Source organism: Enoplosus armatus, chromosome 18, assembly GCF_043641665.1.
Source record: "Enoplosus armatus isolate fEnoArm2 chromosome 18, fEnoArm2.hap1, whole genome shotgun sequence".
In the NCBI taxonomy this organism is placed as follows: Eukaryota; Metazoa; Chordata; class Actinopteri; order Centrarchiformes; family Enoplosidae; genus Enoplosus; species Enoplosus armatus.
Window position 1 is genome coordinate 11292717 of NC_092197.1, and position 25292 is coordinate 11318008.

Here is a 25292-nt window from a genome sequence, read left to right on the forward strand (position 1 = left end):
GACACCACTGATCACTCCATACTTGTACTGACAGAGGCAGAAATAGCTGTCAGCCTAGGGTAGGGTGAACAAATGCTGTGGGTTTCAGCTCACAGCAGTTTTTATGAAATTGTTCCAGCTTTTATTGAATGAACATTGTGCTCCCAAAACATGGAAACTCTCCAACATCATTCCTGTCCCTAAGATGACCTGAGCAACAGAGCTCAATGATTTCAGACCGGTTGCGCTGACCAGCATCCTGCATAAATGTATGGAGAGGGTCATAAATGTATGGAGAGGGTCATAGTCAATCATCTTTCAACATCTCTCAATGGTTTGAGTTATTCACACAAGAAGGGCCGAGGTACTGGAGATACAACACTGACACTGATAAATACAGTCCAAGAATTTTGCCAGACTTTTATTTATAGATTTTAAGCTTTTAATTGTGTGCAGAAATATACTCTGATGAAAAGACTTTGTGACATTAACACCAACAGCCATGTTGGATTAAAGAGTTCCTCACAGATCGACCACAGAGCAGTGGTGTTACCTCTGACACAGTTACCTGAACACAGGAGCACCCCAAGGCTGTGTGCTCTCACCTGTTTTGTTTTCCTAATAAAATGCAAATTGTAAATCCAACCTGCCAATTGTACAAATATGCTGATGGTGCTTGTTGGTCTCATGCAGACAGGAGACACCATATTGGTGAGCTTACTAAGTGTTGTGAAGTGGTGTTTATCAATGAAAGTAAGACTAAGGAGCAGGTTATTGTGAGTCACTACCATGCCTGTCATTATTTTACACCTGTTTTGATTAATGATCAGTCTGTTGAAGCTGTAGAGGAGTTTAAATATAAATGTAAATGTATGTAGGAATATAAATTTCCACATTTGTGGACAATGATGATTATTATTAAAATAAGTAAACTACTGGATACTTTTCCCTCTTCAGGCCTCTAGAAATCCCTAAAATCTATCTTACAAGTTGTTACTGCACTCTGACCGTATTTCTGATCTATTCATTTTACGTATTTTATCTTTTTTTATTATCTCATAAATAATATTATTCTATCTTTCTGTTGTTTATTGCTGTTTGTTTTTGAATGTCATTCTAATGATGACATGGGGATGCCTTGCCTTCAGGCAACAATTCCTATACTGAAATAATTGATACTTGGACCTTCATGCCTCTAAAAATCCATAAAATCTTGAAGTTAGTGTAATTCCAGATATTTCCACCCCTTCAGACCTCTAACACTCCTTAAAATAATTGAAATACCTCATACTTTGACCATGTAAGGACTCTACATATCCTTATATCAAGACAAATCACAATATTTAAGGCCACAACCTGTGATGAAGAGTCACAAGTAGACATTGCTTCATCTTAAGAGGTCACACGCCAAAAAAAGATTGACAACCACTTTCCAATTAAATACAGTATATAGCAGCTGTTAATGTGGTCACCTGAAGTTTTTTTTTAATACTATTTCACCCCAGGGACGTTTTGTCTTAATTAGAGCACGCCCATTTGCACCACGTGGTCTGTGCTGAACAACAACATTGGCCGCAGAGAAATGACTTGAAGGGTCTGAAGAAGTTGTCTAGCCAGATAAATACAGTTGTCACATCCACTCTGTACTTCACCCGGTGAGCCGAAACCAGGAGCAGTGTGGACACTTCGTGTGTGTGTGTGTGAGTGAGTGAGCAGGAGCCCGAGACAAAGGCAAAGGCTGTACAACCTGTCCGGCTTTATAAACTCTACAAGCATTGTCTCAGTATCTGAACAGCTAGCTTGTTTGCTAACAGCGTGTTTGTCGGTGAAAATGAACGGCCATCAGAACGGTTTCCATAACAACTCGCTCATTGATGAAGACTGCTTCCTCTTCACTTCTGAATCAGTCGGAGAAGGACACCCCGGTAGGTTTTAATTTATAACTGCCTTTCTGCGAGGTAGTTTCCCCTTTTGACTGTAATAATTAGCCTGTTAGCCTCTCAAACAAGGTCATATGGCATGTTACTGTTAGCTCAGCGTGTTGTTGTCTTGTCAGCTGGTCTCTGCCCACTAAGTACGCTGTTCATCCTCTCTGTGCCTCTAACGGCACGGTTAAAAAGTGGCTCCACGCGGTGTAAAAGTAGCCTACATGCAATTCAGACAATCCACATCCCGAAAAAGAACAACAGGCCATTTATAGGCTGGGGTAATACAGTTTTTGGAGTTAACTAAGTTGCGGCTGCATGCTAACAACACGGCGGCTCGCTGTTGAAGCTAACATCATCAGTTAGTTAGGACTGTTTGTGCCTGTCAATCACATGTAGCTCCACATGGGTTTCTCCCATGAGTTTACATGAGGTGGGGTACTTTTGTCGACAAAAGATAACAGTACAGTACCATGAACACTGCTAACATGAATGTATTTTGTTTTTATTCTTTAGTCAGACAAGATAGCTAGCTACCACGCATCGTTGTGCCATTACATTATCACCTAACTGCATGTGACACGTGCAGGAGCAGCGGGTTTGTTGTCGTCTGGTCGGACAGAAAAGTTACGTTGGCAGACCCATACTAATATACAAATATATAAAATTGCTTTGTAAGCTGTAGACAGTGGTTGCAGTCGAAAACGGAGTGTTACTCATTTAACAAGTGTACCGTATGTTTTAAAGTCTGTTCAGAAGTGGGTAGTAAGCCCAGTATATTGATTTCCTAAGGCCATAGTTAAAGTGTAACAAATCTTGAGCTTAAAAACGGCACTTTAACATGGTACAAATCATCTGTAATACAAGTTGCCAGTTTATTAGGTACACCTTGCCAAAAACAAATGCAGTCTAATGCATCCCTGCAATAAATCCAACTTTCATGAAGGTTAAAATGTTCAGTCTTTATTGAGGCTGTTTTTAGAGAGAGTTGGTGTAACTTTATGGTCTTTTTTTGAGGCTGTATTTTGTGGTGCTGATGTGTCAGTGGAGGTAGACTAAATGTTAGAGCACCTCTCAGCCTCCAACATGTCCATAAACACCCCTTTAAAACACCTTCAATAAAAACTGAATATTATGACCTTCATGATGGTAGGATTTATTACAGGGCTGTTGTATTAGATTGCGTTGGTTTTAGCCAGGTGTACTTAATAATAAACTGGCAACTGGATGTACATCTGTAACATACAACATTTTAATAAGAACAGAAGCAGAACATCTCAGCAGCTTGTCGTACAATACGCTGCAGTCTCCAGTCTTACATTGGGGCAGTGGGGGCAGCTCCATTGCAACAGATAATAGGCTTACCAGCAGTCCTAAATATAGGTACTGCAGGGGCTGCCGCTCAGCTGTGGGTGTAACTAGTCACATCCACATACTTTATAGTTGCAGGACACTAGATGCACCTACAGAGATCTTTACTAATGACGTGCTTCAAAGTGTTCCTTTACATTATGCATTTATGGAGGGTGAACTAAATATGCTGTCACACTGGCCGTGTGTGTGTGTGTGTGTGTGTGTGTGTGTGTGTGTGTGTGTGTGTGTGTGTGTGTGTGTGTGTGTGTGTGTGTGTGTGTGTGTGTGTGTGTCTCCACCAGGACATGAGGAATGAGTGAGGTGAAAACCACTTCACACTGTGAGCTCTTGAAGTGAGAGAAAAAGTCAGAAGTTATCACAAATATTCAGTGAGGTGGAGCATCACTGCTTGTACATCAGTAATCATCAGACCTAGAGAGGCACATGCCATGGCTGTCTGTACCATTATGGATCCCCTAACAGACATTGTGGGTTGAAGGCATCCTAATGTGAACCTGTGTGGATGTAGGGTTTAAATAGCATCAAACCAGAGCAATGGCACAAGGAAAAACCTTTCTTAGTTGTGTGTTTTAGGCTCTCTTAAACTGCAGTAGTGTCAGAAAAGTTGCAAAGAATGTCCAAATGTAGATTCAGACCAGCCCCTGTCTTTTGTTAACACCTGTGATTAAAAATACTGCTCTGTTTAGTAAGCATGAGTATGTTCTACACATCTGACCTGGATCAATATGCCATTGCTGCTGGAGTGGAATAAATGTAACACCAATATGTTCTCGCCTGTCTTGCATGGAAAGAATTTACACTCCAGTTGATCAAAAACTATTAGTACATCCAGTAAAAAACTTTAAAGGCAGTTTTAAGAATTGTTATACCTCTCCTCACACCAACTTAACACCTTTTTTAATAGCCAAGAATAAACCAATGTTTTTAATTTTTAATGGAGTGAAGCTCAGCTTGGTGGAAAATCTGTTTGCCAAATTTAGTTATATAGTGTAACAAGACTTAATACACATGCATATCTTCTACACTGTGTGTGCATATTTACCAATAACCAAAACTGAGGCATTGCCATGAAGTGTTTTAATGTGTGTTGACAATAGTTCTGAAAAATACTCGTGTTACTCCACAGATAAGATTTGTGACCAAATCAGTGATGCAGTGTTGGATGCGCACCTCAGACAAGATCCCGATGCCAAAGTAGCATGTGGTAAGTCTTACACAGCAAAGAATGGCAACCATAGAGGCTGTTGTGTACTGAGTATTCATTGTTGAAATGTGCATGTGCAAGCTGAGGCATGAAGCGAAACAGAGGTGAGGTCCAACCGATCATGTTACTTATTGCATCTTTTGGTTCCTCTGAAATGTCCTCTGATGTATCTCATGGTTCCTGTGAGCTCCATTTCAACCAAATTGTGCCAGGATCTAAGGAGCCCCTGGAAGTAAACTCCGGCCTTTAATCAGGAACTAAAAGTCAGCTTTACTTTGATTGCACTGGATAAGCATTCAGGGGTCAGACAGCTTGCGCTTGAACTTGAAGTTCTTCAATGGACCGGATGTTTAAATTGCAAATTAGCTACATTTACTATTTGTTTATGGGATCTGCCTCCGGCCATTTACCAGAGTAGACCTTGTTTGACCTGGGTTTTTTTTTAATAATCCTTAGTTGCAGTCCTAGCTTGTAGCAAAAGGTTTGACATTATACATTATCAAACCCGAACCTCAGAATTGTCAGCATGTTACTTAAACCTGCTTCAGTATGCCAGCCTGTGTACTCAATTCCCTTTCACCTCCTTGTTCTTAATGATCTATTATACTTAGTCTTACTCTCATCCCTCACACTGCATGTCATTGTGTCCTCAGAGACCGTTGCTAAGACGGGGATGATCCTGCTGGCGGGGGAGATCACCTCCAGGGCCAATGTTGACTACCAGAAGATTGTCAGGGATGCAATCAGACACATAGGCTACGACGACTCCTCCAAAGGTACAGTGATGAAAGTTGTAAGCCGTGAGTGTAGTTCAGTTTGAGATTCATGCAGTTAAAGCCTCTTTCTTACGTCCCTGACACAGTCTTAAGTAGCTGAACCAGTTAGGCTGCCTGTTCAGGAAGCGCTGAAAGTTATGTGCCTCTCCCAGGTGGTGTCCTGTTCCTACAGGCTTAGCCTGAGGAATTCCTAGAAAAAGGCAGAAATGCAGTGTGACTTACCTGTCAGATTCTTGCGTAACTGCTATAATGAAGAAATGTCATCAACTCTTCAACTACAGTCGAATGGATAGTTTGATTTCCAGCTGACATTACACTATTGTGAATGAAACAAATCTACACAGACCTGCTCCATGTACTTTGTACTTTGTAGGCATGAGATGAGATTTAGTTGACATGAAAAACTTCCAGAGAGTTTTTAAATGACTGTGTGTATTTGAAGGAAGAGCCATGGTGAAGATTGACATGTGAAACGGTTTACTGAGACTTGTCGTGTTCTACAGGCTTTGACTATAAGACCTGCAATGTGCTGGTGGCTTTAGAGCAGCAGTCCCCTGACATTGCACAGGGTGTTCACCTGGATCGGAAAGAGGAGGACGTGGGAGCCGGTGACCAGGTCGGAGAGTTAATATATTTATGTTTTGTGTTTGATCCACAGCTGGGTAACTGGAGCCAGAAATGTGGTGGTAATGAAGTTTGTGATGTTATTCTGACCTCTATTCATGCTGTGATTTGTGACTGCACCTCTCACAGGGTCTGATGTTTGGATATGCCACTGATGAGACTGAGGAGTGTATGCCTCTCACTATTATCCTGGCCCACAAGCTCAATGCCAAGATGGCTGAGTTACGCCGAAATGGAACGCTGCCGTGGCTCCGACCTGATTCCAAAACTCAGGTTAAACTTAGACACTTCCACACAGTACATCTGCATCACTTACTGCAAAAATAAAATTTCTTACCTCCTGGAATACTTGATTTTAATGTGTTTTCCTATCAAATATGCATTTTTAAAGACTGCATGCAGAGACATACTGCTTAATTTTATAGGTTATAAAATATAAAAAAAATGCCCATTACAAGTTCTCAGAGCCCAGAGTGACGTCTTTTTAGATGGCTTGTTTTGTCCCACTCAAAGTCTAAATTCCAAAGTTATTCAATTTACAGTGATGTAAAACAGAAAACAGCAAATCCTTACATTAATAAAGCTCAAACCAGTGAATGTTATTATTGGCACTCTTGGCACTCTTCTGATGGAAATAAAGAGGCTAAAAGAATCCTGGAGTAATTGAAGTTAACATTAACAAGACAATGATGTCCTCACATCAAATATGATACAGCTCTAATGCTGTGATTCCACTGTCAAACTTGCGAGCACCGTGAGGCAAAAATTCGCTTTGCTTTTGGTGCGAACAGAGCATAAAGCTTGGAGGCATTTTAGAATCACTTTAGGAAAAACAACACACCATTTACAAAGACATATATACATTACTTAAGGCAAGTGTTTATACAAACATGTATTTGTGAAAATGCGTACGACTCCCTGAAGGTAAAACAAATATAAAGAAGAGCAGATGGTGAACTCTTCCATCCTTGTTTTTTTTTAATATTTATTCTTCATTGTTTGTTTTTTGTTTTGTTTTTTCAGGTGACTGTTCAGTACAGGCAGGATCGAGGCGCCATGGTGCCATTGCGTGTACACACCATTGTGGTCTCTGTGCAGCACGATGAGAGTGTAAATTTGGACGAGATGTGCCATTGTCTGAAGGAGCAGGTGGTGAAAGCGGTGGTTCCTAGTGGGTACCTCGATGATGAAACCATATACCACCTGCAGCCCAGTGGGCGCTTTGTCATTGGAGGACCGCAGGTGAGACAAGAACGTCTTTTAAAATATGTACAGCGCACAGTGACACCAAGAGAATAAACATTTCAACTCCCATTTGTTGACAGATCCATTTAATGAATTTGGATTTCAGTGCACACATGTTGCCACATGCCCTATTCCAAGTCTTCAGATTTTGTAGCTAAGTTATGGTACATTCCCATAAGAAAAGGTCATTTTTATTATTTGTCTTAAATGTACATAAAGTCCTGTGCTCCTTCCCACAGGGTGATGCTGGTCTGACTGGGCGTAAGATCATTGTCGATACTTACGGGGGCTGGGGTGCCCATGGAGGTGGAGCTTTTTCTGGGAAGGACTACACAAAGGTAGATCGCTCTGCTGCCTACGCTGCCCGCTGGGTGGCCAAATCTCTGGTGAAAGCTGGCCTCTGCAAGCGTGTGATGGTCCAGGTGAGTGTACAGTACATTGCAGTGTTAAAGTGATACTTATCCAAAATCTATGTATTGGAGTATCAAAGACTCAACCATCTGTAGGTTTGAAGATCGGTAGAAAACCTTATAACAGAGACACAATTTCTAAGTGACCTTGAAACTTGGCGCAATATATGCAGAGTGCTTTTCTAGTTTTTAAAATGTCCCTCATGTCTCCACTAAAGTTCCTAATGTGTGCATAATCTTTGACTGTTTTAGGTATCCTATGCTATTGGAGTTGCCCATCCACTCTCTATCTCCATCTTCCACTATGGGACCTCCCAGAAGAGCGAGAAGGAGCTGCTGGAGATTGTGAAGAACAACTTTGACCTCCGTCCAGGAGTTATCGTGAGGTATCCTGTGGTGTCTTAATTTCAGATTTTAGCGAGCAAACATGCGTTTCACATTTTACACATACTTCAGGTTTCTATAAATGATTATTGTTTCTGTCTCAGGGATCTTGACCTGAAGAAGCCCATCTACCAGCACACAGCAGCTTACGGTCACTTTGGTCGCGACGTCTTTTCATGGGAGATGCCCAAGAAGCTGAAATACTGAACCCCTCTAATCTCCCAGTGGGCCTTAGGTATACCACAGATAAACCTGTGCATTTGTCTACGTCCCTCCTTCCTCTTCCTCCTCTTTCTCCTCCTCCTCCTTCTTCCACCTCACACACACACAGCCACATCACCACAGCCTCTACTACATGAAAAGATGCCCTTTCTCCACCTGTTAGTATTGTACACATCTCCAACAGAGATTTGAGCCATGCTGTCAGCTTTTATTCATCCTTGTTAACTAAGTGTTATTGACAGTATATATTTAAACCCATATTAATATCAGATTTCAAAAAGGACCGTATGGGTATTTACCAGTAATGATGGTGTTTGGTGAGAAAATTCTGGTATTCCTCAGCCTTTAAATTCAGAATCTCACTGCAGTTTAGTTGTAGAAGTGAATAGTTGCCATCCTCTGTTGCTTTTGCTTTAATGGCTACATGTCATTTCCCATCTCACCTACTTTTTGTTGGGTTAATGGCGGTTTAGCATCGCAAAAACATCAGCTCTCTTCCTCTCGCAGCCCTCACCCTCTCTGTTTTTGAAATTTTGATGGCACAAATGGGTTCAAACACTTGTGATTAGAAAATCTGCTAATTGTCTTATTTGTGCTGTCCCTTCAGACCGTGTTGTTTTTGTTTTGTTTTTCTGACGTTTTACAGAGAAGTCAGAAGCTGCTAATGACCTTGTGGTTATGTTGGGCTGTACCATGAAACCACTCCATTTTTGTAATTTATTTTGTTGGTTTTAATGTCATGTGAATGTTCCAAATTATGTTAAATGTGTCAATGTACTACTGACCAAGATAAAGGCAAGGTACAGTACTCCCGTTCAAGACTGACTCTGGGTGTAGCTACAGAGAAACCCAGCTCAGTCATCTGTGGGCCGGGGCTGCCTTTATCCCACGACAACACCGTACTTCAAATTATTTATAGAACGCTGTATTTTGACTATTATGGGAACTAACAGTTTGACCAGCAAGGAAGGACAGCTGAATAATCGGTGCCATTTTTATTTCTTAAACTGTTTTCTGCGCAGTCGCACACGTTTACGGTCCTGACACCTTCAGTCTCACCTGCACACAATATGAAAGGTGGACCGGCATGGAAGAAGATGAAGAGCAGAGCCACAGACAGACAAAGACAAGGAGATAAGAGGCAGGGCACAGTCAGCTTAGTGAATGTAAGACATGGTGTTACTGCTCTCGTCTTCTCAGCAGAGTTAGTTTTGTACAAATGAGGACGTGGGATCAGATGTGTTACTTGATGCTTGTGTTTGAATCTTTCACTGGAATTGCACAGCATATTGGTTCTTAGAGTTACCATAAGTGGAAAAGGCTTCTGTTGTCACTGTTACATGTACAGTACTTCCAAAATGAATGTTGAGCTTGTAGCTGAAGCTTTTTTAAATTTATTTATTAGATTTTAGTAACATTCATTCTTTACACCATACCCCATGGGTCATGGATGGCACATGTCAGATTTTGTCCTGAGTAGTACACTTGAAACAACCTTGGTTTGCTCCTCTCTTTGTTCTTTTTAAAAGACTGATTTACAGAGTTTACTTGCAGGAAATGCAGATAAATTGAAGACAGATGTGTACCAGAGACCCTGGCCAGATGTGAATGCACAGTATATGCCTTCAAATGCTGCCCCAGTTGCCCTTCTGCTTGACATTAAAATCACCACAGTTAGTACTTGGTCTGAGCTGTGTGCACAGTTAGTGTGTCCAAAGATGTCCTTATCATGTAGCCAGGTGTCACTGTGTCCCCATATATAATACTGAAACTCTGTGGTCTTTAGTTTGGCTCCTCTGGCATCACCTTGTGGTTGCTTGAGTTTACTGCAGATAAACCTCAGGTAGGCGCCATAGAGATTTATCTGTCTGTGATCATCCGGTGAAATAACTCAACCTCCCAAAGATATATGGGGTTTTTTTTTTGTTTTTGTTTTTTTTGTTTTTTTACAATATGTTTGCGTCCTCTAGCTCATCCACAGACAAGACCAATGATTGGTTGGTGTTGTACAGAGAAACCAGCCTGTTTACATGGTCTCCTGTGGGGGGGTGTTGAGGATAATTTTTTTCTTTGTTAAGTCATAGAAGTGAGTCTGTCAGTGTGGTTGCTGAATGTGTAAAAGTGCCTTTTCTGATTTCAACAATGCCCCTATCCCCTGCTCCCAAATATGACTCCTTACCCACCTGCCCCCCCCCACCAACCCCCAGTTTCTATCCTGAGGTTGCAAAAGTTCCCTCTTCAAAAATTCATACTGAGCAGTCTGACTTGTTGAGTTTCTCTTTTTAACCCTTCAAATAAACTGCACTCTTGCTTGTGCTCATGGACTGTGCTTTTGGTTATTTATTATGTGATTCCATGTCGTGGTGATACTGTAGATTGAATCCAACCTTACTTCATATGTTATGGCCCTTAATAATTAGTTAAAACGATCATTTGTATATGGAGGTTCTTATAAAAACTAATGAAAGTTCTGTAAATGAAAATAAAACGTGAATGCAGAAGTAGCTCTCTGTGTCAGGAGGCTGTGAAGATAAAGACTTCCTCATGCAGAATATAAGTTTAGTGACACAAAACCATGAGATTAGTTTCTATTCTGGCTTTCATTCTACTTCTGCTGTGTGTGTGTGTGTGTGTTGTAAAGAACGGCCGCTGATTAACAGCAACAACACAACCGTACACACCTTACACTGTAAAAACACAGTCGGCTCACTTTACTTTGAAACCTTAAAGAGTAAAGTTCAGGTTCAGACACCATTACCACTGAAGTTGGACTAAACTATCACCATGTTTGGGATTTAGACCTGCGAACAGAGCCTGCCTACAAAATACAAGATCCTTTAATGGCAAAAGAGTCAGATCTAGTGATGTTTCACAGCCCATAAAATACAACCTGTATTTAACATTTATTCAGATAATTCTCCTTAGATCATCTGACTGTGAAATTACAAGAAGGAACTTCAAAGCGGACGACGCCATGAAGTCATGCCTTATATATATACTATATATATATATATATATAGCGAGAGAGCAGCAGAGATAAGGTAGTACAAAATCTAAAGCAAAATCTTAAAGTATACAGAATAATTGTGAAACATTCTTCCTTTTCTACGAATAATTCCACGTTCTGATCGTACAGTTGAGCATTTCATATCTTTCCAACATTCCTTTTGCTCCTGAAGTTCAAACAATCCTTTTGTCCGTCATATTTTGTCAAGCTATGTGCTGGTTCTCGTCACGCAATGCAGACAGCATATACAATGCAAAATCACAAAAAAGCAGTAAGATATCAATTCGGTATCTGAAATGAAATACAATCGGGCAGAATGCCACAGGTGTCGAGCAGTTAGACGCTGAAAGATCTGGGTCATCCATGGGGGCACCGACGTTGACTCACATTCTTAGTCCCACGCTGAAAAGAGAAATTTGGATATATTTTATATGGTGTTGTATGTTATATCTTTAATATAATTGATTTAAGTTCTCACAAAATTGTCATAAGATTCCACATACCGTAACAATTTAAAGGGTGTTGTATTTGAGAGGCTTCCAGGCAAATTTCTGACAGTAAAACACAGTCTGCATAGAGAAGACAAAGTCAAATGTGAGCACCGCTAACCATTCACAAGCTAAACAAGTTTACAGCTTGATCGCCATTTACTTACTCCACATTTGAGGGCAGTCTTGATGTCTCTGCAGCTGTACGTTGTCAAAGTGCATGGGTCTGAGTGAAAAAACAGGGATATATGAATGATAATTGATTAAATAGGCAGAAAATGTATTAATTTTGATCCTTTATCATTAACATTTGCAGGTTCCAGCTTCTAGAAAATGTGGCCAGATGTGTTCTGTTTTATATTATTGTAAATTGAGAAGAGCTTTCTCACAGTGGCCATTTTAAGTAGTCAAACAGGTGTAACTAATAACATTAACGATGGCTGCATTCAATGTAGGTGTACCAATTTTCCTGCTTGCTCACTGGCACAGTTTACTACTGGGATACCTAAATAGAACAGAGCCATCATTAATGTGATTAGTTACATCACTGAAGGGAAGGAGAGGCAGACTGACCTACAAGAGGAGCCTCCTGCCCTTTACACAGGTGGATGAGAGCGCAGATGGCCTGAGGGGTGGCGTAGCCTAGGATTGCGTCCAGCACCGTCTTGCTAAACTTGCCAACCACAGCCTCACACTGATCTCTGAAGGTGGAGGGCAAAATATGACAGATCTCCTCCAGCAGCTTGATCACAGCATCCTGCAGAAGAAACGGAGAGAAAGGTGAGCGTGCGTCATGTCGCCCTCACAGTCGGCAGAGCTGCCTGGAGGCATTTACGTGTCTGTTTACATGTATGTCTGTGTGGGAGTGCAGGACAAAGAGATAACTGTGTTCCTCCACTGCATGAGCGTGACTCACCTCAGTCCTTTCTTTAGGCAGCAAGTCCTCCAAAGTCTTGATAAGAAAAATGCAGAAGGAGCATTGTGTTGAGGGCTGCACCTGATAGACAGACAGCAGAGAGGGTAAAGCACAAACTGGGGCCTTTCCACATATAATAATGTTTTCAAATGTGTCCCTCTGAGTTGCACTGACGTTTTCACTTGTCACAGCAACCTGAAGGGCCTCCTTGACAAAATAGCGGAGCATCTTCTCCTGCTTGTCGCGGGAGCCACAGAGCCCAAGGATTTTGCAGACCTCTGCTGGTTTCTATGGAGAAAGAGACGAGACGATATGTGTTGAGAATAGATCTCTTAGCAGCATCAGAGACACAGACTCCAAAGACAACAGAAAACAGCATTATTATTTTAGTCCTGATATTATTCTGATGATGAATCCGGCATGCAACTTACTACAATGGCAGTGATGAAGTTGATGGCTATTGGAAGCATCTTCTCCACCTCGTCTTTGCAGAGTTTGCCAGCTGGCCCAGGCAGATGCTCACACAGATTTTCAATGCCATCCATGATCTTTTTCTGAAATAAAGTGCTGTATTAGGTGTGTGGTCTTTAAACCTGGACCTCAGGACGATGGGCCTATTATGGATGAGTTGGTGCAATGACCACAAACCAATAGTACCAGAGAGAGAGAGAGAGAGAGATCATTGAAGATTGAGTGAAGTCCTCCACTCTTTTTCTTAGTTTGGAGCTTTAAATAGATATATTTAATTTCAGATCCAAATTAAGTCCAGTTGCATTATGGCTGGTCAAAATCACCCCTTAAAGAGTTTTAGCTTTTATCTTTATATATATATATATATATATATATATACATGAATTAACACAATTTGTTCGATAGATACATTTTTAATACTCAAGAAATTCAATACCATGGAGGTGAATGGCAAACCATAGACCTCTCTTCATTTCCAGCAAGGTCTGTTGAAGACTTTTAAATGTCATTTTTCAATGCTTTTAAGGTGATTACTGTTATTACAATAAAATATATATATATATATATATATAATTTATACTGAAATACAGGATTTATTATCCATACTAACAGGTCTTATGTTGTACACTTTTTGTTTTGTTACACCTTGCCTTGTGAAGCACTATGTAATTGATAACATTGATAAACAAAATGTTATTTACTTGGTCAATCACTGAACTGAAGCAATTTCTATTTTTTTCACAGCTACCCAATCCCACCCTACAGTTTTCACCAAAATAGAGGGTAAGGTGAGTGGTAGTTAATAAAGGTCTTATGAATTAACCCATTTAAGCTCTCGCTCTTTGGTCTCAGACTCCGCACAGACCAGATCAAGAGCAGAGGAAAGAGGATCTTTGAAGTCAGGTGAGAAATTTCATTTCAACTTTCATTAGAAATAGAAAAAAGGAAGTGGTTTAGTGCGAGTGACTTCTCGTTTGTGGTGTGTGTGTGTGTGTGTTTCACTGTATGCACAAATTATTTGCATCTCTGAATGTGAAGAATGTGCTTCAACTGATAAAAGAACAGGTGGAAAATGGATGGAGGTTTAATTTTTTTTAAACTATTCAACCACTGATCTGAGAAAGCACCTGAGATAGCTTGGTGTGTAGTTTAATCTTGACTTATGAATATGAACGTTTGCAGTATCAATAATAATATCAGTGAGCAAATATGAATCCTCTGGAATGTGTTTGCTGCTTAGTGGACAATTGTACTCACCTGGAGGTCTGCATTGGAAAACAGGTCAGCAAGGAGTTCAAATATTTGGGTGCAGTCCTGGCAGACGTCCCCAGTCTGAATATAAAGTCAAAGTCTCATAATGAAAATAAATGAATGCCACTGATTTAACCCATAAGAACCCATGGTGACACCAGTGTAACACACACTTCAAAGGCCCCAGAATCGTCCTTATACAGCTTTGTGCTTGATCTCAACTCATTAAATCCCTGAGCGACATATACGTAACATCCTGGTGTGGTGGTCATGCCACAGTCATGTGACTGTGACAGGTCGGGACCTTTTCAAAATGATGGTGTGACATGTAAACACAAGTGAAGGAAGCAACTAATTTCAAAAAGCCTGTATTTTGATACTAAAGGTAAGTTAAAACCCATTTAACGATTCTAATACTTTAATAGTGTGTCCTGTATACAGTCAACCTGTTTTGACCATATTTCTTGAACAAATTAATATAAAACAATAAAACAAGTAAATTTACCATAAACGCCCAATGTAACGTATATGTACCATCACAGATATTTGACATTAAGGGGTAGTATAAAAAAAAACCCCATCAGAAATGTCTTCAATGTGGTCCACTTGGTCTGTGGTGTATTCCCCATAATTTTCCTTTAAGGGGAAATGGGTCTGGGTTCTTATGGGTTAATGACATACCAGGTACCTTATTCTAAGTTGCATGAGAAACATTTGTGAACAATATTTCTTGTGGTCAGGAATCTGTTTAATGTTCAAGCGTGTCTCATGAGGAAGACACTTGTTTGTGGCTGCTTTAGTTCCACTAGATTCAAAACTGAAACAGTAGAAAAGTTGAAGAGACGGACTTCCTGATTTTGAAGAAATGCAAATCTCTGAGAGAGGTCAACACTATTTCCTTACATTTATGACATTGCTTTTAATTTCATTATGAGCAATTTCAGTTGCAGGGTTTCTCTTAAAGAATGGAACAATGGTGCTGAAGTATCATATTGTCCTGTAGTGCAACATAGAGTGCTAAATACATTATAACATACAATTTTAGCACGATTCAAAATATTTTCATAAACCATATCTAGAAATTCATGGGAGATCTCTGAATTTCTTTATGATTACATGTATTTGTTTCAGGAAGTTCTTAATCAGTAGGATATGTAACACACACATCATATTGTAAATCTGCACGTCATAATCAAAATGTGTGTGTTTTGTTATTTGTGTTTTGAATGCAAAATAATGATTAAAAAAAACATATATATTTTGTTACAAGAAATCATAAACTTACCGCTCTCAGGGCATCTGGGACATTTTGCAAACCATCGACATTTAAAGCCGAAGTCAGAGCTGCAGGGTGAAATATTCATTATTAATAATCATTTCATATTATTAATAATAATGTTGTAATATATCTCATCACTTTTTTATTTTTCACTTTTACAATTTATCATCTTATAAAAATACATTTCAGTCTTACCAGAGCCCTCAAGACAAATGAAGAGAAGCAAAGCGATCTTGAACAAGGCCATCCTCTGTTATTTTCAGGCTTTTAGTTGAATGTCTTCCTTCCTGAGGTCTGTACAGTACACAACTGTGAGTGGAGCTTATATCTGACTGGGCCCACCTGCCATCTAAAGGCCCCACCAACCAGATTTTAAGGGGGGGGGGGGGACTTCATGCTAGTGTGATTGTTTTCAGCATAGCGGAACCGTTTTTTCTCTGACCCTCAGTTAGCTAATATTAGTCAAGTTTCATATTCAGTTCCTCACACAAAGGTGAGAAAACGTCTTTATTTTAAAGACTCAGATGTGTTAACAGATGTACTGTAATTATATTTAAAATACGCAGTGGCTACATTGTGTCACATCATCCTATCCTGTAGTTTGGTTCATTCTAGCTGTGAATACTCACACATATTTTGTAGTTTTGTCTGTACTATATCGGCCACTCCACTATAAACGTTCACTGAAGTGTATCTCAGCACAGAGTTGGTGTTATGGTGAAAAAGGTTGTTTATGCTTTCATAACTGTTTACCTCTGATTGTAGGTTGTTCTTGCACAGTTTAGTAGTACATTAAAAGCCCTTACAATGTGTAGGGGTGAGGGTGTTTTTTGTTTTGGGGGTTTCAACCCTTTTTCCTCAAAAGCAGTGTTTGTTAAGTGCATCTTAAAACAAAACCACTACCATATTTTTGGACATGGACATACTACTCTGGCGACACCTAGTGGTAGCTTTAAATAAGACACTGTGGCAGAGAGAAATGCATACAACTACCTTCCAGTCCCATAGATCTGACCTGGGGACACTGAGATGAATGGGCTGAAAGCAGCACATAGAGAGCACCAGTTTTTACTGTCATGAGTTAGAATAATTTGGTCTGTTGATGGTCAGTCCGCCACTGTGATCCAGACTGAAATATCTCAACAACTATTTGATGGATGGCACAAACATAGTCCCCAGAGGATGTATCATAATGGCTTTGGTGATGTGACGTTACCATGGAGATGAAATTTATGGTGAAATGTCTCCACAACTATGGGATGAATTCACATGAAATTTGCTTTGACATTCACATCACCCTCAGGATGAATTATAATAACTTTTGTGATCCCATAACTTTTATCTATTTATCATCAGGTCAAAATCAACATATGACCACATACCTGGAAAACGAATGGCATTCCCATCAGCCTCAGCTGTACTTTGTGTTCAGCGCTAATTAGCAAATGTTAAAACATGCATGTTAAAACACTAAACTAAGATGGTGAACATGGTAAACATTACACCTTCTTTATAGCATCAGCATGTTAACATTGTCATTGTGAGCATGTTAGCATGCTGTCATTAGCATTTAGCTCAAAGCCCTGCTACAAGTACAGTGTCACAGAGCCACTAGTATTGCTGTAGACTCTTTGTCTTGTTACTGGGTCAAAAACCTTAATCAAAATGAAACCCAAATAAGTCCTTTACTTTTTAGGGTACGTCTAGAGATCTATAGAGATCTTATAGAATTCCTTCCAGGTCTGGTTTTACTGTGTATCAGAGTCCATCCATCATCCTTTCTAAACCATTTATCCTATTTAGATCTGCAGGAGGCTGGAGTCTGTCCCAGCATGCTTTGGGTGAGAGGCGTGATGCACCCAGAACAGGTCGACAGTCAAGTTTTCTGTAAGCTTGACAATCATATTTTTACATTTTAAATTTTGCACTTGACTGTAGCCCTTTGCTGTATTATGAGTACACCAAAGCTCTGCCATCATACAGCTCAGAAAGATTCCTGTATGGTTTTTTTTTCAGGCACGGTGCCTCTGTTCACCTTCAGAAAACCAAACCAGTAAACCAAACCTTGTATTGCTCTCAAGCATCTGCAGCTTACTTCTGATCTACATCTTTACATGTGTCTCATGTACCACTTCATTCTTTGTACCTGTTCAGCCTGAGTAACTGTCTTGACATTTCTAACTGCCTCTACCTGCTTGTGATGTCTTTGCTCCACCCGTTGCTCCCGTTTTTCTAGTTACCGAACATTAGCGCCGTGTAGACTTACCTCTGTCATAAGCAGGGCCTCCACAACCAAATTGGTTTGCCTGTTATGTCATAGACCTGTAATGAAATGCTAACACAAATGCTATTTGTCCCTTTCCTCCTGTGTTAAATCATTTTACAACAATTTAGAAGTCAGTTCCTACCCTGAAGTTGCCAAGTGTCCCTGATCAATAATTCATACTAAGAAGAAATGAAATCATTGCATTGATTGCACAACAATGTTCTGTGCTTGATGTACTGTATGTTCACATTTACTACAGCATGTTTTGTTTCAGCTGCATTAAGCAGATTTAAATTATCCCATAAGGTCATATACCGTATTTAATAAAATCCTTTAGTGTCAGTAGTTAGTTCAAGTGATTATTTGTATATAGAGAAGCCCAATGAGAAAATGTTCATGTGAAAAAGAAAATGGTAAGATATGAAGGCTGAAGTCACAAAATATATTTATATTTATATATAGAATAGAGGTTAGTACACATTTATAATCATCAATCTGCCCAAGTACACTGAATGATTGCCAAAGGTTTATTTGTTACAATCAAAGTTTTCACTAAGTATGTTTTCAACGAGATCTGGGTCATCCAAGGTTGACTCATATTTTTAGTCCCAACCTGAAAAGAGGTTTTATCATAAAACCATCATCATTCTTTTTAACACTCCAGTCAATCTGAAGCAGGAAGTCTGAGGACGAAATACACATTTTTCTCCCGACCGCCCACCACGGACACCACATGATAGACGGTCATTCTTTGTGCCTGAAAAACTATTTTGACACTTCACTGCCTCTCCCTCCCCCTAGCTTCCTTTTTACTGCACATTACTTGATTGACTGAAGAAACAGGTCTGTCTATTATGTCATAGACCTGCGATGGCTTCATCAGAGGGTGCCTCTGAATGTTTTCTTAACACGTCCAGTGTGGTAACTTCTCCTTTTTGTTTAGTTTTTTTGTTTGTTTGTCTGTTTCCATTGGTTTTCAAAAGGTTTCTACAATTTTGTTGGAACAAGCCTCTAATTTTTGAGCCGGCGCTGTAGCTTTCATTTCATCATTCATTCATCATCATCATCATTTTAATTATTTTATGTTAGCTTGCTTCAGAGGGCAATGTTGAGTGTGTGGGTGCAGGTAAAGAGGGGTGGTGGTTCTGGGACGCTGGAACACACTTAACATGAATACTGGGCTTCCATAGGAATGCTCACTCAACTTGCCACAAGTGTATTCATAAATGTACTTTAGCTCATGATGATGCACTGTCCTCTGCAGCCTCTATTAATACACTTTAATTATCTCACTTAATGATACAGTTTTGCTTTTGATATTTATCTTAGGTATGATCATTGATGCGTTGCCAGTTATTGTTAGAAACCCTGGCTGCAAGACACACGTCAATCTTGTCAGGTTAATCTTGTTCCACTTGACTGATTCTGTGTAATTGTATTTCCTCGAAAGCTTTCCGTTTTGTCTCATCTTTGCCTGCAGCTTGGTGAATGTGTTCGGACTCAGTCCTGTCTATTTACAAGAATCATAACGATTACAGAGCAAACTCCTAACGATGGAGGTCCATAAACATACTGCTTCTTAAAGCCAACAAATCAGTTTCTGGTTATTGAACCAGCTTGTTAAATCTGTCTATCTGTTTGAGAACATGACGTTTTAAATTTTGAAAAATGTATGGCTTAATCTATCCAACTCATCCTGAAACTTCATCTTTATAGCCATCTGCTAAAATTCTGGCTTAAATGGGAGCCTTAGTAAATGCTTTTGAACCAAAGCGTCCCAACATGCCAAATGTTAACTGTAGGCATGCTAAGATGCTAAGTTTAGAATATTAGCATTCAGCCTCAGAGTATAGCTCATAGTATAGCATATAGTTCAGCTAGTTTTGTTAAAAGTGATTTTGAGATGTCATAAAATGGCCACTGAACAGAGTATAAACGTGTGTAACAATGTGGCTGCTTTCTCTGGCATCACCCTCAGGCTAAACTTTACGTTTCTTTCCCACATGGTAAGGGTCTAAGAATAACATAGCCATCTCCATTTATCTTGCATCCTTCTAACAGTTTTCTTGTGCATAATGAGCGGTACATCCTCCGGCCTGACTACAGTCTTTCTATGTTGTGAATTATTTTCCTAGAACTGTCTGAAACACAGGAAACATTAGCTGAAAAAGACAGTCTGACTTCCTATTATCATGCTGTCCACTGCGTATTGTGTCAACCAGACCGTCTAACATGGTTTAAGATGGCTTCCATACCAAATGATAACTCATGATATAATAGGTGTAATCAATATCAGAAGAAGGTCATGGCTCTCCCTTTTTTCCCTCATATAATCCCCATAGTCCCTGAGTCAGTTCTAGCAGGAATGAATGAGTATATCTGAAATGTTTTGCTGTGTACTGTCACTTCAAGAGGATTAGTTATTGAATTGAACAGTTATTGTGCAGTAAAAAATACAGGTGCCCTGTATTTTGTGTGTGTGTGCCTAATTGTTGCCCTAATTAAATGGTAAATGATCTCACTTATATAGCGCCTTTCAACCTTCACGGTTCCTAAAGCGCTTTACAGCTAAGTCTCATTCACCCATTCACACACCGATGGCGACTGAGCTGCCATGCAAGGTGCTGGTCTCTATCGGGACCCCATCGACATGGCAGGGGCAGCCGGGGATCGAACCCCCAACCCGCTCTAACCAGCTTTACCTCCCGTGCGACAGTGCTAACCACTGCGCCACCATTACCATTTATCTTGATTTAAAAGGTTTCCCAAGCATGTCTCTTGGCTTATCTTTATGAGCAGTAGTTTATGGCAGAGCAAGTGTGTCATTCCAGTAATTCAGAACTCTGCAGCAGGTCTCAGATGAGTGTGCCTAACTGGAATTGTATACAATACAGTAATATAAACCAGCTAGAAGTGAAAGATGGATCTTTGTATTGCTACTTTGATGTTGGTTATTTGAGCATTTTTACAACGTAGAATTGTACTTCCTGTTGAGCAAATAGTGAGGCAAGAGGCATATAACACACTTTAAGGGGAAGTAAGAACAGACTCGAGGTGCTGAAAGACGCTAATAATAGAAAGTTTTAGCATTATGTTCACATGCTGTTGAGTGATCCAAGTCCCTGGCATGACAACAGTCTGGGAATAATAGTAGGCGGGATTCAATGACAATGTTTTTGTTCCTCTCTCAGTTTGGTATTTTTTCTTTGTATTAGTTTAGGTTGTGAAATCGCTTTGGCATTCTGTGCATCACTGCTTCCTCCTGGCTCAGGATTTGCGACAGAATCCGGACGTTTGAGAGCTAGCTCCAGGTGGACTATGGGCTGTTCTTGTGCCAAATGTAATTCACCTACAACAAGGAGATGCTAAGGTCTTTTTGTTGTCCTCAGCTCAGTGTGAAACAGCACAGATGATCACCACAAAGTATGAACCAAACATTCAAAATTGAAACACTGCTGTATCAATCTAATCTTATACTACATGTGTTCATCTACATAATCGGCACATATTTCTGAGATTCAACCAAACTCCTGTGTCTGTGATGTTTGAATCCATGTTGGAAAGCACACGTCCAGATGTTGAAAGTGCCAGAGGTGAAACGGTAACCTCACCAAAAACCATTTGCAAATAAAGTTCAGTTTCAGTTTTAAGACATGTGGACAAACTTACTGAAGCAGCTGCTTTGTCACGGAGTAATATACTGTAGGGTGGAGGCCATGAGTAATAAAGTATTTCCCATAATTTCAGGCACATGTATCAAAGCTTTAGTAATAATAGTCCTTATTTTTAAAGACCAAAAACGTGTAGAAATAATGAAAAGCATGGAAGTAGTACAGTAGAAAAGGCCACCACCACCACTCCAAACACAGCCCACTCAAACTACATCTGGTGTTGGCATTATTATACTTGCAAAGTGACTTTGTATTATATGCGAAGCTGTACAAGTACACTGTCTCACTGGGCTATAAATGTCTAAGTACAAACATCTGTTTTATGTCCAGTAATACTATTTGTACAGCACTATTATTGTTGCAACAATCCAATTTATGCAATTCATGATCATTGGTTGCTTAATAAATTAATAGCTTAGTTAAATATGCACACAAATACCAAAGCTATTTTCTTTTACCTCTACTATTGAAGATCAGGCCTGATCAGTGTGAAACATTTGTAATTTAATGAGGCATTTTAGAGCGTGAATGCTGTACATACAGTGTGTCTCCAGATTAGAGTTTTGTCTGTGTGAAAAAAGAAATGTAGCCTACATGATGTGACCTTGTGTTCCTCAAACTGTTGGTTTAGCAAGACATTACAAAACTAAAATAACACAGTCGTTGATCTTACACTCAAAGTCCATGGAGTCCAAAATCCACTGAATGCTGTTTATTTAATAAAAAGGTTAATGCTTCTGTAAACATGCCAGATGTTAAACCTGAGTTGCCAATCCTAAAAGAAAGTGCATGTATTCTTATAGTGAAACTGAAACACTTCTGAAAAACCTTATTTGCTAACATCCATTTTAGGCATGGCTGGAGACTAGGGATGTCAACGGTTAACGGCCTATATGTTAATTTACATACATACTCTGCTAACGGCTTCGCTAGCTAGCAGCCTGAATTAAAAAATTGGAAGCTTGGTGTGGGACCATTTCCTCCAGAAAGGCAAAGAAGTCAAATGTAAATTGTGTGATGCTGCTCTTCAGTTTAGTAGTAGTACTAGCACTATGCTGCCATGTCCAGGATGGATCGCAGCCAAAGATCAAGTCACTGCTAGCCGGGGGGAGACAGTGTGACACCGGTCCGAAGACATAAGCTCCAGCACTTGTTTTCTAGCTTTTTATATGCATTCATAAAATGGGGTTCAAGTGGTTTAAACATTTGCATGAGACAGATGACAATCTTATGAGTAATAGGAGATTTCCTGCATGTTGGAAACTCCTTTCAGTGTAATCAGTCTGACGTCTTGACTTTATTGTCTCCAGTACCAGCTTCCTTATTATGTTCATAGTGGTGGTGAGGTCTGCATTGTACAACTTTGTATAGTAAGTTATTGTTATCATAAATGGCATAAATGACTCATGCATTGTCCAAAATAACTCTGTTTCCTGGACTATGGGGAATTACGCTAATCACCAAGAGAACTGAGGCATCGTTGGGGCCTACAAAACCTGGTGTTCCTCAATTGAATCTATTATCAAATATGAGGTTCTTATTCTTTTGAATTTAGAATCATTGCTTGATTGTAAAAGCAGTTTCCCAACCACACACTCCTGTCAAATACACACAAACAAACAACGCAGCCCAGTAACCAACCAACTGGAGAAATATAGTTTCTTGCTAAACCCTGAGGTTGACTAACAACAGCCATTGCTGTTAATTTCTGCTTTTTTGACTTCCTTCAAAGAGAGAACTGGACATGAATGGATGCTGCAAACAATGATGTGCTGACAAAGAAGTGTCCCCTTACTTTGTTAACAAGCATACAAACAGTGAACTCTACAGAGGCCTCCTGGCGTCAAGGTTTTGCAATCTGTGCACGGTTTACAAATACATGAGCACAGATTACAAAATTGTGACCCCAGGATCTGTAAACCGTGCGCACGGGAGTTCCGCGATTTGAAACCAGGTGGAGACAGTCTTTTAGTGAAGTGGAGCGTTCATCAAGAAGAAATTATAGAAATACTAAGAGGATGGTGGACTGAAATAAAAAAATCGGACTCCTAATAATGTTAGTTTGTCAAGCTCTTTCTAAAAATAAAAACTATAATCTTGCTAAAAGCATTTTACGAGCACGTTTCCGCTTGGTTGCGCATCGATTGCAAATCTGTGGGCACGGATTTGTAAATCAAATTGATTGATTTGAGTGATTTTAAGATATTTTTTCATTTCAAATGTCCTGATGCAGAACCTGTCGAAACTTTTTGTACAGCTTTCGGCACCTTGCTTAAACATAAGGATGCATCCTTTAAAACAAGCACATATTGCATTTTAATAGAAATATAAGTGTTATGACGTGCAATCTATTCCTCAACTTTTCAACATTGTCTACTGTAGTGGATGAACCCATGCTGGTTAAAATGTGTCTTTAAATAATCTAAAAGCAAAGAGGGGGCATAGTGTGCACGTCCAGGTACAGAACAAAAACAGCAGGAGAGGTTGTCCACACTGTGAAATTTGCGAGGTCAAGATCGTGCAGGTCAAAACGTTATAAAACAAAATATTTTTGATAGCAAAAAAAATCCTTTTTTGTCTTTAGATTTAAATAATTTTCACACCACACTTGCTTGAAAGGGATTTTGGTGACTTGTCAGAGGGATGACTTATCAAGGATTCAAATCTCTCATCTCCTAATTCACAACAAGCATTTTGAGGAGTCATAATTAAATCCAACGTCAAACAATTTTTTATTTAGGATTTTTAAGGTCTTCTAGTGTGTTTTGGGCTGAAATAGTACATGAAGATACAGATAATGTAATACTCTCTCAAGCATCTTATTTATTTTATCGGTGACAATTAGCTTTTCAGGAGCTGATGTCCTTTTCTCAAACCTCTTGTTCCTTGTTTTGTTATCAGTGACAATTTTGCGTGACAACTATGACAATGCCATTGTACATTCAGAAGCCACAAGGCTCCCCACCTACACACACACACATACATACAGTTTCAAGGTAAACTTATGTTTGACCGTACATCTGTCTTTCCTTTTCCTCATTGCACAACCATGTCTCATAAATACAACCTATTACTTATTTACCTGTGTTGCTCTGTGGCTAACACATTAACTTAATCACTGGTTTGAACTCCTAACATAAACCTCCCAAAAAGGTTTGCAGCAGTTTTTTATTCCTCATTATTAGAAAGAAGTTCGAATTAGTTCCTCTTTTCAAAGACTTTCTCAAGTTTATCCGTTTGTGTGTGGTTAAACTGTAGGCCATCAGCCAGAACATGGCAACATCAGTAAACCTGTGAAAAAAAGACAAACTGTCCAGTCATCTCTCTACTGGCAGCTGTAAAGTAAAATACCCCAACAACGTACAACAATCAGGCTGACTGGATCCAGTTATGTGAGATAATGTCTTGAAAAAGGACTGTGTGTATGATTTACACATAGATCAGCCTTGAAGACGAATGTTGAAAAGTGGACAAAATTATTTCTAAAATTTGTCTGAAATGCTGCTTAAACACGTCGATATTAAAATTCTAATGAATTTGAAATTTGTTTGTTCAAATAGCTTCATCGTAAAATACTAAATAGCCTACACTACTAAACTAAACTACAAATACTGATGATATGACATATGTCACTGTTACCATGACGACCACTATCATTGCCACCACTAGTAGCGCTTGCTATGCTGCTTATTATATGGTTTTCTAAATTCTAAATGTCTAAAGAACGTCAATCCTATCAGCTGGCCCGAAACAATAACTGATAAGAATAAAGGATTTCCTTCAGCACAGAGACAGAGGAG

General features: G+C 39.6%; 2 protein-coding genes across 2 annotated transcripts; one reads left to right on the top strand and one right to left on the bottom strand.

The window, feature by feature from the left end:
- The first annotated feature begins 1810 nt into the window (after positions 1 to 1810).
- On the top strand, positions 1811 to 8151 carry mat2aa (methionine adenosyltransferase 2Aa). Its single transcript, XM_070924433.1, has 9 exons — positions 1811 to 1904; positions 4405 to 4482; positions 5136 to 5258; positions 5762 to 5874; positions 6012 to 6155; positions 6906 to 7124; positions 7367 to 7549; positions 7790 to 7923; positions 8026 to 8151. Exons 1-9 carry the CDS (start codon positions 1811 to 1813, stop codon positions 8126 to 8128), a joined length of 1191 nt encoding a protein of 396 aa, XP_070780534.1. The 3' UTR covers positions 8129 to 8151.
- A 2854-nt stretch (positions 8152 to 11005) lies between these two features.
- Positions 11006 to 15843, bottom strand: LOC139301537 (prosaposin). Its single transcript, XM_070924963.1, has 10 exons — positions 15751 to 15843; positions 15562 to 15620; positions 14283 to 14357; positions 12986 to 13108; positions 12729 to 12842; positions 12555 to 12635; positions 12212 to 12395; positions 11806 to 11864; positions 11654 to 11719; positions 11006 to 11552 (listed from the first exon to the last, which is right to left on the bottom strand). Exons 1-9 carry the CDS (start codon positions 15800 to 15802, stop codon positions 11663 to 11665), a joined length of 804 nt encoding a protein of 267 aa, XP_070781064.1. The 5' UTR covers positions 15803 to 15843; the 3' UTR covers positions 11006 to 11552; positions 11654 to 11662.
- Between the last annotated feature and the right edge of the window lie 9449 nt (positions 15844 to 25292).